The sequence below is a fragment of the Xyrauchen texanus genome, chromosome 7 (genome assembly GCF_025860055.1).
Source record: "Xyrauchen texanus isolate HMW12.3.18 chromosome 7, RBS_HiC_50CHRs, whole genome shotgun sequence".
Lineage (NCBI taxonomy): Eukaryota > Metazoa > Chordata > Actinopteri > Cypriniformes > Catostomidae > Xyrauchen > Xyrauchen texanus.
This window is the reverse complement of record NC_068282.1, coordinates 11380769-11395635: the sequence shown is the minus strand read 5'-3', so window position 1 is coordinate 11395635 and position 14867 is coordinate 11380769. Positions and strand designations below refer to the sequence as shown.

At 38.3% G+C, this 14867-nt stretch overlaps 1 protein-coding gene across 2 annotated transcripts in view; it reads right to left on the bottom strand.

Moving 5' to 3' along the window:
- The window catches only part of LOC127646978 (E3 ubiquitin-protein ligase PDZRN3-B), a 143383-nt gene extending 131729 nt beyond the window's left edge, over positions 1-11654 (bottom strand). For both annotated transcript variants that reach the window (XM_052130989.1, XM_052130988.1), the window contains exons 1-3: positions 10824-11654; positions 7085-7171; positions 1395-1502 (exon numbers count right to left, since the gene is read on the bottom strand). In XM_052130989.1, coding sequence (XP_051986949.1) covers positions 1395-1502; positions 7085-7171; positions 10824-11537 — 909 coding nt within the window. In that variant the 5' untranslated portion in view covers positions 11538-11654. The remainder of the gene's footprint in view (positions 1-1394; positions 1503-7084; positions 7172-10823) is intronic.
- Between the last annotated feature and the right edge of the window lie 3213 nt (positions 11655-14867).

Here is a 14867-nt window from a genome sequence, read left to right as displayed (position 1 = left end):
GCGACAGCGACATCACGCGCGACAGCGACATCACGCGCGACAGCGACTCCACACCATTCATTTTCAATGAGAGCACAGCGACTTCCGGCGACACGAGCTTTCACGACCGTTGGCGACTAGATGTGGGCGTGTCCAGCGATGCGACAAAGTTGAGACAAGTTCCAACTTTATTCAAATGAAGAGCGACTAACGGAAGCGACAGCCAATAGGAGAGAAGACGGGAAAGCTCACGTGATCCTTCTCTCTCTCTCTCTCAGCTCCTGCATTAACGGAAAGATGGATGAAAGGCTAATTCTTGCTGTTAGAAATTTCCCAGTGCTCTATGATATGTCTCTTCCCACGTACAAGGACATTTTTAAGAAAAATACTGCATGGAAAGGTGTATCTGAGATAGCAGAGATTTTATGGACCCAGACAGACCGGCATTTGCATTTTCGCCACAGATAAACAGCCGCTATGGCAAAGAGCACGCCTTGTTTCTAATTCATCTTTGATATAAAGCATTTTATGTACTGATTCCATTTATATTTAGTCTTTTCCCTCCAAAATGTTTGTTTTTAGTGGCAAGAAAAGAGATTCGCTGTCAACAGCAATGGAATGACATCCGTGAATGTCATTTATAAATGTTACTTACTAGGCAACCAGTAGTTGCCTAGTAAGACTTCACCGCCAGACACTGGCGACCTGCAGCGACAAAGTCGCTGGCAGTGTGTACGCACCTTATGTTGATCAGCTAATGTATACATTTTAAATGTTTTTATTGTTTGCTAATTAAACCAGCTCATGTGGATTTTTATAACTTTGTCAATGTTAGCTAGATGCATTGCTGGCTTCTATGGCTGCAGCATGCTGTTTGCCTGCTAACTTGTTTAAAATCTGTCAACACAGGGTGTCAAAATACTATTGGGAAATGGGCAGTGGGTGGAATCACACGCTAAAAAACAAACAGAAATTCCGGCCCGGAATGGACATTTTCTAAGTGGAATAGACTGGCTGTAGCATTGTTTCCAGACAAGCTAGTATTTCAACTTAGCATGTTTCCTATATCTCTGATATTATTATATGATAATGATATTATGATAATTTAAAGCGTTAGCAGAGTAAATCTTATACAAGCTTAATATTCAGACAACTATGAATAAGCCATGTGTAGGTTGATTTCACTGTGGTGCAATCAAACCTTTGTTTTATATGTTTGAGCATTCCAACCAGACCATCATTGGCTCACCCAATGGCATGTGTTTGGAACTGGGTTTTTTGTTTTTTCCATTGGTATATTAGGGGCACAGAAATTACACACTTCAACTTTCAATAATAATTTTCCTGGTATTTTCATGTTTTTGTACAAATGTTGCTCTAAGGATTTAATTGCAACTTTAAACAAATGCACTTACCTCCATTATCCTGTCATGGATCAGCAAACCCCCTTCTTTGTCTGCTGGTCCATTTTCCACAATCCTCGACACAAAAATTCCTTCATTCGAAGTACCATCTTTATTATCCTGTAATCCAACAACAAGACATAAAATGTTCAGCCAAAATAAAATCACAAATTGAGGCCAAATATAAAATATCTTTTTGAATCACTATCCAATAAAAATATAACACTTTAGTAAGGGTTACAGATGACTTATTGCAAGGAGTCATGTGACACTGTGTGAAAGTTAGTTGCTTAAAGGAGAGCACCACATAAACTTTGCTGCATTATCCTTAAGCAATATTAACTGGTGAGAACTGTAATAGTTTTCTTAGTAAAAATATGTGTGAAAATTTGGAAATTGTTGGCATGAGGGGACATTACAAAGCAGTTACGTTAGACACCTCGCTGGATCAGGATGGCGGAGGCCCAGCCGATGGTGGCAGCAAGCTTTGTGAAGTAGGTTAGGATATCTCTAACATTAATGCAGAGCTGATGAAAATCTCGATGTGGAATCAACAATGATTAACTTGATTTGGACCGTGTGTGATAAAAGCTAGAGAATATGGAAAATCGGAGCAGGCGTAATAATGTTGGATTTGTTGTAATCCCCAAAGGAAAGGAAGGTCAAGATATGGAGTTTTTGGACGAGCTTATTCCGGATTTGACTGATACAGCGGATCGTCGGCTCAAAATTGAGAGCGCCCAGTTTTTGTTCAGCTTCCCATGGTGGGTGACAGACCCCGATCTATTCTGGTAAGGTTCTTGTGGTCAGCTGACAGAGACTTTGTTCTATGAGCGGCGAGGAATAGACAAGTTGTGCTGGGAGGACCACAACATCATGGTTTCTCCGGATTTTGCTAGTTGATTTAAGTGAAGCACGACAGATTCAAAGTGTAAAAAATTGCTTCACCAACAGAAGGTGGGCTTCGCACTGCTTTTTCCTGCCACGCTGAGAACTGATGGCAAGGGTGGTCACAAGACTTTTACATGCCTATGACAAGCTATTGCCTTCATTAAACCAGTAGTGTGTGTGGGTAATTTTGCCTGCACTCGGAAAACAATACAGATTACACATTGTGCATATTGGCTGCCCAATGACTCACACTACTCTTTTTTTCTTCTTTAATATTCATGCACCCAACGCTGATGATCAGAACTTTTTTATAGATCTTGAGGGGAAGCTACAAGCAACTGTGATCCTTCATGATATGGATTTGGGTGGAGACTTCAATATTTTAATGGATCCAGTCCTTAATCATAGTGATGCAAAAGTGTGTAGACCCATTAGAGCAATGGTTCTCAACCCTTTTCCTCAACCCGAGTCCCCCAAAACTGCACATTTTGTATATCTCCCTGACACACCCAGTTCAGGTCTTGGAGTCTCCACTAAGGAGCTGATGAGTTGAATCAGGTGTGTTTGATTAGGGAGATATTCAAAATGTGTAGTGTTGCGGGGCTCCAAGAACAAGGTTGAGAATCACTGCTTTAGAGCAACATTGACACTTCAGAGGATGTGTAAAAATCTTGGTCTTACAGACATTTGGAAACGTCTAAATCCATCTGAGAGGGACTACACCTTTTTTCATCAGTTCATAAGATTACTTCTAGAATAGATTTATATTTATATATATCTATGTCACCATCTACCACTGATCAGTCCCCGATCGCTGCCATCTCACTTGACACCGAGAAGACATTTGATTTATGGGTTTGGGAACACTTTTATTGGGTGGATTATGTTGCTTTATAAACAACCATTTAAACTAATGGATTCATTTCAGTTTATTTTTCTCTTGGTAGGGGAACCCGGCAAGGCTGTCCTCTCTCCCCTTTATTGTTCTATCTTGACATGGAACCATTAGCAGCCGCAATAAGAAAAGAGGATGATTTTCCTGGTGTTGTAGCAGGAGTTGTGGTGCATAAACTTCTACCCTATGCAGATTATATATTATTATTTGTCACCGACCCTAGTAGATCTATGCCTAGCCTCCATAAATGTATTAATTCCTTCTCCAAATTATCAGGATACAGGGTGAATTGGTCTAAATTCGAAGCTCTTGCTCTGACAGCATATTGACCTCCTACGGCTTTCCAACCTGGCACCTTTCAATGGCCCAAGCATGGCATTATGTATTTGGCATTTTATTTCCAGCAAGTTTGAGAGATTTAATTACAGTTAATTTTGACCCATTAATGAAAAGGTTCTCATATGATCTGGATAGGTGGGCTTCACTACATTTGTCTATGGCTGGGAAGGTCAATATTATAAAAATTAATTGTATCCCAAAATTTAATGATCTACTCCAGTTTCTCCCCTTAGACATTCCTCTTTCTTATTTTAAACAATTTGATAGAATATCTAAGTCCTTTATTTGGAATGGTAAATGACCTTGGTTGCATTTCAGTAAGTTACAGACCAATTGACAAAGGAGGTTTAGGCATCCCCAAAATTGTGTTTTATCACTATGCTTTTATGCTTAGACACTTGACCCATTGGTCTCTTCCACCTGAGAGAGCCCTTCCCTGGTCCTACATTGAACAAGCGGTCCTTGCCCCAATCTCGCCATTGCAAAGTCTTTCTATCGAACTGCCTGTAGAAGTAAAAATGCATCCCATTATTTCACACTTACATTCAGTTTGGACAAGTTTCCCGTTAGTTCAATTTTGATTTGACCTAAATGTTGCCTCAAGCTTATGGCTGAACCCCAAATTGTGTATTAACCATTCCCCCTTTTACTGGAAAGAATGGATTGAGAGGAGTGTTGCTACACTTGGTGACCTTTATGATAAAGGAACATTTTAAAATCTAACACAGCAATTTGGGATTTCTAGGTCTCAATTTTTCAGGCATTTACAGTTGTGCCATTTACTATTTTCAGTGACAGTACACAGGCCTCTTAAGCTGCAGAGACCCTCTGTATGGTGCTCACAGCCTTTGGAAAGGGGCATGAAGCGTCAGTATTTTATACCTTGTTGATTCAGAGTCTTGGTGATGGGGCCTTAACATCTCTTAAGAGGTTATGGGAAAGAGATTTGACCTTGGTATTGGAGGATGGGGAGTGGGAAGGAATTTAAAAAAATGTTTGCAACTGTGTACGGATGCAAGGGTATGCCTTATTTAGTTTAAGGTTTTGCATAGTTTCTACTGCACTCCCTCAAGATTGTTTAGGCTTGGTTTAAAAGACACATCTACCTGCTGGCAATGTCAGTTGGAGGATGGAGACATGGCCCATGCTCTGTGGTTCTGCGCTAAGATTCAAGAATTCTGGTTAAGAGTCAAGAATTTTTAAGTTTTAGATACCCAAATTAAATTCTGCCCCAGACTATGTAATTGGGTGATGGCGCGGTTATTAAAGTAGGTGACAAATATACAAAAAGCTGGGTCCAAACTAGTGTAATGATTGGCAGACAAATAATTCTTAGAGGATGGAAGTCAATTGGCCCTCCCTTGTTTCAAGAATGGTTTACCGAATTGGGCAGGGTGGCAGCATTTGAGAAGATGTCACACAAACAGCTTGGCAGATTAGATGTATATGGTAGGAAATGGGACAAATACATGACCTTTCTTGAAAGCTCTTGTGAGGGTCATGTGGAGAGAAAGCCCTTTTTGTTTCATTTTTTCTCTTTGTGTTTATATGTGTATACTTAGGCCTGAACCACAGGAATGTTTGTTGGGGGTTGGGGTGAAGTTGGGGATTGGGAATTAATGGGGGTTAAGGGGGATAATGGTTGACTTTGTGCATGTATATTTTGCATTGTTCTGGGTTATGATTGAGAATCAACCAACAAAAATGTTAATCTGAAAAAAACGATGATGACTTATTGCATAATAAATAAAAACAATGATTACACAACATGATTAACTTAAAAAAGACATAGACTCCAAGACTCAAACTCCAAAAAACAACTAATTGTTTGCAGGTGTACAAAGCAATGAGCTTCAGAGAGGAAGCTTCTCTACAAAGACAATATCAAATGACAGAAATTAGAGTATGTACATGTTTTAGGGAGCCAAGAGATGACCACCAAAAGGATGGTTTCAAGTGGGGAAACTATTTGGCATTTATTATATGAAAATGTAACCTGGACAGGAAGGTTACAGCAAAGCAGTTGCCAAAATTTTGTTCAATCCACTCCTAAACCACATCAAACCACATTAACTCTGTGCCATGTTGTGACACTGTGCTGTAATTTTTAAAGGAATACTTGAGAAACCGCAGGAAGTCAAACTGTGACTCTACAGTTAATTACTGTAAGCCCTTTCCTTCCCGTTACAGCACCAACAACATCCTTGTTTACCAAAAGATACTATCCCCAGGAATTAATTGGTTATATTGTTAAATAACATGAGCTCTGTTCCAAAGCCAAATGCAAATACAGCTAACTTCTAAGGGTCCAGTCATGACAAACACATTTTGTATCCATCCGGGCTGTTTTTTTCCAATTGTTTTCCTATAAAAAGATGTGCTAGACTGGTGTCTTTGACCATTGCATCATGTGACTCACGTCTCACTAATTTTTAAGCATCTCACACAGGAGAGCTATGTTATTTAGATGCCATGTCAAGCTAAAAAAGAATTAAACTTTGTTTCAAGACGTGTTCTTTTCTATTGATTGTGCTGCATCAGGTTTTTTAGTGGAAGAACAGTTCAGTCTGAACAGCATCTTATGGCAGCATCCAAACTGAAATGAAACCTCATAAGTGAATGATCTGGAACAATAAATAGGCAGCACAATTACCACTGCTCATCTGAAGTGTACATAAGACTCAGTTCAGTATTGCTACTAATAGGGTTTGATGTTAGTAGATGTTACTAAGCTCATGCAAAAAGTATAAAAATACATAGCACATAGAAATACTGAATGAATTTCATTAATAAGATTTTAAAAACTTCCACCATCTTTCTCTAATAAAGTATCTTATAGGGCAGCAAAATCATGCTTGGAACATAGCAATGGTCTCCCAAGCAGACAGGTCGACTATCATGTCAACTGTTTACTTGAAAGGGGTCATGGCCACATTGAAGTAGATGTACAGTTGCTAACAGTGAACCATTTGTGTTGCATTCTTTAGTGACTAACCTCTTTCACTCATGTTAGCAAAAAGCCAGAGGTAACAATTTGTGTTGAATTCCATGAACCTTTCTTTTTTTTTTCTTCTTTTTTTTTTAATAAACAAAGCTTCTAGCCTTGTCATTTTGATGAGGCAACATCTAGGGCTTAGAGACAGTGCTGGAAACTTGGCTCTTTTATTAGTTTCCAGTTCTAAATGTTTTGCTGCAACAGTCCAGTTTAGTGCAATAAAGTGTGTCTATTTTAGACAAACCACATACAAACACTTCCAAACGGGGTCATATGGGTTTGGTGCTCATTCACACTAATATTGTTACCACAGCTATTACTTTAGGATGGGTCATAGTACAAAAGTGGAGTATGGAAGGTATGCATGTGACCTGCTCTATCATTTTGACTTATTGTTACTGTGACCCAGAAACACATTAAGTTTTATGCACTGAAGAAAAAGGAGGGTCTCAGCCAAAATGTAAATGATTACATCTCAGCAACACTTTGGAGTAAAAAGATATTACTTTTATCATTAGAAAGCTGAAACGTTTTATGTTAGTGCATACAAGTGACTCTATGAGCAGGTCTTTTTAGACTTACCACGCATGGTCTTCCTCCTACAATATTGAAGCCTAAAGATCCAGACTCCCGATAGAGTATTGCCATGACACTTTTGGTCTCTCCACCCTGAAAAAAAGAGATGGAACCGTATAAATGACCCATTATTTACATTTTTTTAAGAGATCAATTTATTTTCCATTTCTTCTTACTGGAAAGATTTGAATACTACAAAGCCAAAATGCAGTTACTACACCAACACCTTAATCATTGGTAGTCAGGAGTGGTGGTGGCGTAGTGGGCTAAAGCACATAACTGGTAATCAGAAGGTTGCTGGTTTGATCCCCACAGCCACCACCATTGTGTCCTTGAGCAAGGAACTTAACTCCAGGTTGCTCCAGGGGAATTCTCCCTGTAATAACTTTAAGTCGCTTTGGATAAAAGCATCTGCCAAATGCAAAAATGTAAATGTATCAGGTTTACATATGACTGTGACCAAAACTGGTGCATGACCAGAAGTGCACCTGTTACAGTCACTAAATCATAGGTTCTGCAATATACATGATTAAAGCATCTTTGAAAAGGATCTGTCACCTGACCATTGGCTTTAAAGGTTAATACCTAGTTCCTTGCTCATTTGGTGAAGTGTATTAATATAGCAAACAGCTCTCTCAACAGATGAACGGTGGAACGCAGAGAAAATAGTGGTGTCAGCATTTCATCCCTCGCTGAAGAAGTGTGGCACTGTTTAGGATCAGCAACTAAAGCAGCTGTCATTTCTGTGTGCCACAGAATACACTGTCTAAATATAATACAGACATCAATGGCACGTACAGTGTCCTCTTTACTATCTGAGCTGAGTGTACGCGATGTATGTGTCCTACGCACCCTGCTTAACCAAGTCATGGGAACAAGCCCCATAATTCCAATGGGAAACAAATAATGTCCAAAGATGACAGTGACACTACTTAAAATAAATGCATATTACTGTTGTTTGGCACCATCAGTGTTTCCTGCTAATGGTCCCACTCAGTATTTGATTTGATCACGATTGAAAATGTCAATGTATTTTATAATATAAGGAAGCATGTTTACCAACATATTAGTATTTGCTGTGGTATCAAAATAGCTACCAAGAATAATGGTCACAGCTGAAATTGGCCTTGACATTGTCATGTGGTGTAGATGGTTGCCATTGCGATGTGCTTGATAAGCTGTTTTGATGCTACATCCACACTAATCCATTTGAAAATGTATTAATTTTACTACATTTACACCGCACATCCACAATGGAATAGCGTTTTCCTCCACCGAAAACAAAGACTTTCAAAGTGCTCTCCATAGCCACATGCTTTTAGAAAAGGATGGCGGTAACTGATGATGAAACTGAAAATGGAGGTTTCAAACTTAAACTGATTGGAGTGGCCATGGCCTAGTTTTATTATTCGCCAGGTAAGTTTTGCTCACGACAGTTTAGCAAATAATAATTACTGATAAATCATGTCAGTTGATTTCTCCTCTGAAAAAAAACCCATTCTATTTGATTTAATTGTGAAAAACAAATATATTCATATAAATACATAAATAAATAAAAATACATATTTGTTTGATTGATTGATGCTGAAATACTCTAGAGGTCATGCCAAAGTGATACCAAAACTCAAGACTCAAAACAAGTGATATCACTTCTTCCTCTAGAGCAGCTGGATCAACAGTCCAGTATTCAGCAGACAAGCCCAATCCTGCAGATGTCAGCTCCCCATCATCACCCTCCTCTCTCCAGTCCTGTGTTGCAGCAGCTCACTTGACTGATGAACCGTGTGATGGGAACAACAAGAGAGACAAGCTTCCTCAGCAGGAAGGCAGACACTGGCACGAAGACATCATTCAGGGGCCATAAACATGTTCACTCCTTAGGATGTTGCCTTTAAGATACCGTGCTCCTTCATTGAGTGGTCAAGGGAGGTTATCTGTCACAAGCGTTACACCCTGACATTTTTCCACGCTCTGGCAGTGTCCTGAGGTGAGAAAATGTTATAGCTAATCTGAAGCACATAGCACATTCCAAAGGATCTGACAGCAGACAGCACTTCATTTAGGGCAAAAGCATACAGCACTAACAAGACGTACCATGTTTTTACAATGTTTTTTAGACATGTGCTATGGTAATGGAATGGTACCTCGGAGTGCTATGCAGCCTCGATGCGAGTTGTACCGTGCAGTGGAAAGCCCCAAAAGTACCATGGTATTACCATCTTACAGAGCTGTTCAGCATGCAGTCCAAAAACCCAGAAGAGAAATGGCCATGGGTTCCCTCTGGATTTTCCTATGGGTTTTTATTATGGGGGGTTTCAACTTATTTTTACCAGTCATTTTATTTGTAAGGGAGGCTTTATGCAGCAACTCTTGTTGTTTACTATCAACCCAAGGACAAATACAGCCTGGTATGTCTCAACTAAATAAAAGTATCAAGTGGAACATCTTACACTACTTTGTCCTTATTTATTCCTGTTTGTGTCATTTTAGTTTTAAAAAGCTTCAGTGTTCTTACAGAAATGACAGAACCTTCTCACCATCCTTGTATATGTGAGTCTAATGTGAAACTGCTGTACCCGTAACAAAACATTAAAAACAAAACAGACTACCTAAGATGGAAAAATGCCTTGAGATGTCGTTTTAACTCAATTAAACATTCCTGAAACCACTTTGACATGAAACTACACTGAGTTTACATCCACAGCGCCAAACAGCTGCGCTACACCACAGCAGACCACGACATTTAATGAAGCTCTTTAAACGCCTAAAAATAAAATCGCTCTTCGCATAACAATAACTTTTAAACTCATGTGTCTATGTTATTTCGTTATGGGCTTTTAATTACCACATCAGTGTTGTCATTGAGATGTAAATTGATCTGTAAAAGTTTGAGAAAGACGGGATTTTGTGGTTAAACATTTGCCCCTCCCCCGCTGACTGCCAGCTGACAGGCAGCTCTCATGACTGGCCAAGTCTCTTCGACTGACCGTTCTGAAGTTCCCAATCTTGTCAGAAATATTAGCACCCCACATACACTATGTGAAGGTTCGTTCGCAAGCTGAACGAAACTAGAACGCAGCTGTCTACGCTTCAAAGTAGCGTCGCGTCGTCCAATTTTGTGGGTCAAATCCTGACGTTGGTACGCAGTCGACCAATCAAAGTCTTTGTTTACGCGTGAAGCGCGACGCAACAAATGAGAACGCTTCGTTATTTTCAACGAAGCTGTAAATGGGATGTCATCTGAGAGTAAATAAGTCAATAAGTACATTTCTCACAAAGTCAAACTCGCTTTAAATGTCTAAATAACACGTCAACAACGACTCATGTAGTCAGAGTAAGCGAAGACACGTTAAAAACTAGAACATTCCATAACACATGAATATGGGATTTTCTTCAACATATTCAGAGTATTGGTTTTCATTTGATTAATATTGAGCTATTGAATTATGTCAGGCTATTTTGATGACAGTGGTGGCTAATACCAAGTCTAGTGTAGCAAAAATGACTTGGTTGTCACACAAAAACCTCCCTGCAACTTCCTGGGAATGTTAGTTTATGGTTATAACTATTGAACCTAAAAGAACGTTCGTAGAACTTTAGGAGTTGAAAAAAAAATTAATTGAATTGTATCATACTAACGTTAGGGCTTGGGGGACGTTCGTCGCTAAATATGGTATCAGGTTGAAACTATGTGTACAATAGTAACGACTTATTGTAAGGGAAATAAACCGTGTTTGAGTGTTACCTTGCACGGCGGAGAGAGACTCTTGGAGAGCGAGTCAATCCTGGCGCTGTACTCGGTGAATTTCTTCTGATACTTGAGCGCTGTCATCTGAAGCTCGTTATGAACCGCCGACAGTTGCGCTAAAAGTGATTTCTCTCTTTTACCCGATTTAAGCGCTTGTTTCTTCAGCTCCTTATCCAAATTAACGACTTTCCCTTGCAACGCACCGTTGTGCGTTTTAAGGGCTTTCAAGCAGCAATGGTTATTTATCTTCTGCTCCTTATGAGAGAGCATCAATCCGCACCCGCTCTCGCAAATCCCGACCGCTCTGTAATCACACGACTCACGCATGTGTGCATCCATATCTTTCAGGTTCAGTACCTCGTTGCATCCCTTATTCCTACATTTGGCAGGGGAATAATCACACATCTCCGCGTGCTCCGCCAGATGTTGCAGCTGCACGATCTTTTCGCAGCCCCGCGCATGATTGTCACATTTAATATCTAACTTTAAAATTAAGTTTTTGAGGGGGAGAACGTGGTTGAGCTCTTTGGTGGAGATCCTCTGGCATTTGACGGGGCAGCTGCTCTGCTGGACGACCCAGGGCAACACGCAGCCGGCGCAGAAGACGTGGCCGCACGGGGTGGTGAGCGGATCCTCCAAAACTTTATTGCACAAGTTACATTTGAAGTCTGGGTCCACGGCCCCCTTAAAACGATCCAACTCAAATCCCATTTTTAAAAAAGGAAAATCCCAAAAAAGAAGCGGGGCGCCCACAGAATTATACAGGGGTTTGTTTAATCGGTGTTCGGGCTAAGTCATTAGAAGAGCTCTTAGCCACAGTGTGTAGAGTAGGAGCACTTCTCACTAACTGAACTAATTGCTTGAGACTTCCTATGGGGGACAGAAGTGCTGCACGTTTGGGTAGGTACCGTAACGACCTGAAGAACAGCGCAATCAACAAGTTGCTCCCAAAAAGTATTTGGACACTTCCCCAAAACTTCGTCCATACTGTATATATGTCATAACATTAAGGACAAACACTACTTTTGAATTGTCATTGTAGTAAAAGACTGCTTGGCCATACAGCTTGTTTTCCATAGAGACTATTATAGTTTTATAGATATATTATAGTTTAAAATAATAACTCAAGTGGTTACAGATAAATCTCTCTCTCTCTCTCTCTCTCTCTCTCTCTCTCTAAAAAAAATAATAATATATATATATATATATATATATATATATATATATATAAAATCACATAATATGTTTTTATGTAGGCTATTTTACACAATACTAATGGCATTTAAATATGTTAATATATGCTCAAATATATTAACTAATTATATATGTTCATAAATGACCACATATCACATTTTTGTATGGATTAAACCATACTTTGCATGAAATAGATAAATAAAAAAAGTGGTATTTATTTTAAACACAAGCATATACTTTTTAAAGGTGCACTCAGTAATTTTTTCCTCAATAAAAAAAGTTTAACTACTAAAGACATGAATGGTAATTTTGTAATATATGTAGGAAATCATGACCACTCACATTAAAATGAAGACTCAAGTCATATCAGTAACATTATAAAAGCTGTTTTATTCTAAATGGAGAGGGTCCGTACATGGGGGCTGCCATGTTAGAATCACACGATAGGTTTTAAATTTTAAAACATTTGACACTGAGACAAAAACTAAGACAAATAAGAAAAAAGTATTTGGACACTTAAACCACACTTAAAAATAACTATGTTTGCATTTGATACATATGCATTTGATAACAAAAGTGGTATTTTAAAGAAAGACACGTCAAGTGAAACATTAAAAAAACACCTTTATTAAGATTTAAATGATAAAACAACAGATATACTGAGACAAAACTAAGACAACTAAGACAAAAGTATCTGTACACTAAATCCACACTTACAATGTTACAATAATTTAAAATATAATATTATAATAACAAAATATAAATCAAAAATGGAATTTATTTGAAAGAAAACAAGCAGTTTGTAAGATTTTAAATGATAAAACACTAGATTTATGCATACAGCTTAAACGTTCTGGTTTTCAAACTTTGTGAAAAATGTTTTTGCAATGAACTAAAACTGCTGTTACTTTGCTAGAACAATAATTTGAGGGAAACTGACCTTATACCGAAACACAAATGTAATAATTTTACCAAATTATCACACACACACACACACACACACACACATGTTGTGTTTCCATGTTTTATGGGGACTTTCCATAGACATAATGGTTTTTATACTGTACAAACTTTATATTCTATCCCCTAAACCTAACCCTACCCCTAAACCTAATCCTCACAGAAAACTTTCTGCATTTTTACATTTTCAAAAAACATAATTTAGTATGATTTATAAGCTGTTTTCCTCATGGGGACCGACAAAATGTCTCCACAAGGTCAGAAATTTCGGGTTTTACTATCCTTATGGGGACATTTGGTCCCCACAAAGTGATAAATACACGCTCACACACACACATACACACACACACACACACACACACACACACACACACACACACACACACACACACACACACACACACACACACACACACACACACACACTTAATGATGTAACATTAATCACAGCTAATGGTATAAGAAGCATATATTTCTTGTTTGATTATGCAAAGCAGCTGACAAACTCAAACAAGCTTACAAATTTCAACTCTCTAAATACCCTGAAGCAAATACGCTCTTTCACATACTCAGTTTGCATGAATGGCCAATGATGTCTCTTAGGAGGAAAATAATTGTATGTCTGAACATTTTCTGATAAATAAATGAGAGCTTGTGAGCGTATGATTTTGTAAAAATGTGTATTTGTCTCCCATGTTTTTGGAGTAAGGAGAAATTTGGAGTTTACATACAGCTCATTTAAATAAGGACATTTTCCATCTCAGTAGGAAGTAACACAGTCATAAAAGCATTTGAATTGTAAATTATGAGATCCAAAGACAGGGTCACTGGCAACTATGTGCAGTGAGGGGACAAAAAAGGGCTTTATTTTTGCAGCTTAGCTCCTTTGTGTACAATGTCCATCCCTTCTGCTATAGACTGATCTGAAGATAGAAAAGTCTTTTCTTTTGCACATCCATATTCTGGGTAGTACAGTTTTCTTGTTAGGCCTAGACATAACGATTCAATCCATATATTATTATACACCAAAACTCATAAGTGACTTCAGAGTAAGTGGAAAAAAATAAAAACACATTTTAAAAATGAAGAGGAAAATGGACATGTTTGTAATTGTCGTGACTTCTGTTTGGTCCTCTGATGGAAAGAAATGTGTAGTTCAGGGGAAAAAGTGCATTAAAGGATTGAGGCTTTAAGTAAAGTTACTTTTACTTTAAAAGGGTCAGCATAATTAAATCTATCATGAATCTATAACATAAAAAAAAATACAGCCCATCTTGATTGATATCCCATTTTGTGAGTCTACCAAGTCTTGACAAGTTTTATGGAAACTCTTTACTTAACTTGTGTTTATCTTTCTGCTTTGACTAAAGTTACATTGATATAAAAATATAATTTTGTTCAACATATAAAGTCTTGTTGAGGTAACAAAACAAATGACAAAACTGTTTGATTTAAGCAATGTGGACATGACTAGTTTTGTTCAAATAACATAAATATAATGAAGGAATCTTGTTTTTAGTTTTGTTGTACTTTAAACTGTATAATTCATGTGAAATACACAGTACAACCTTTCCCCCTTAATGCAGGAGCATCTTGCAAAGCAAACGCAGCATGTGATATCTAGCAAGGGAGGCACATAGACCTCAACACTCGACACACAAGCCTCAGTAATGATGACAATCATCAAACATCATTAAGTAAAAAGATGAGCTCTGAACATACCACACAGCCACTAACTAACAGTAATGACAAAAAAAACAAGAAAAGCACAGATAAAACCTGCAAACAGCAAAAAATAAGCCAATAACACTAACCATAAAAAATGAATTCATGCCGCAATGCATGGTGGGAGCTGGCAAATCAGCACCATTGTTGATATGAAATTGT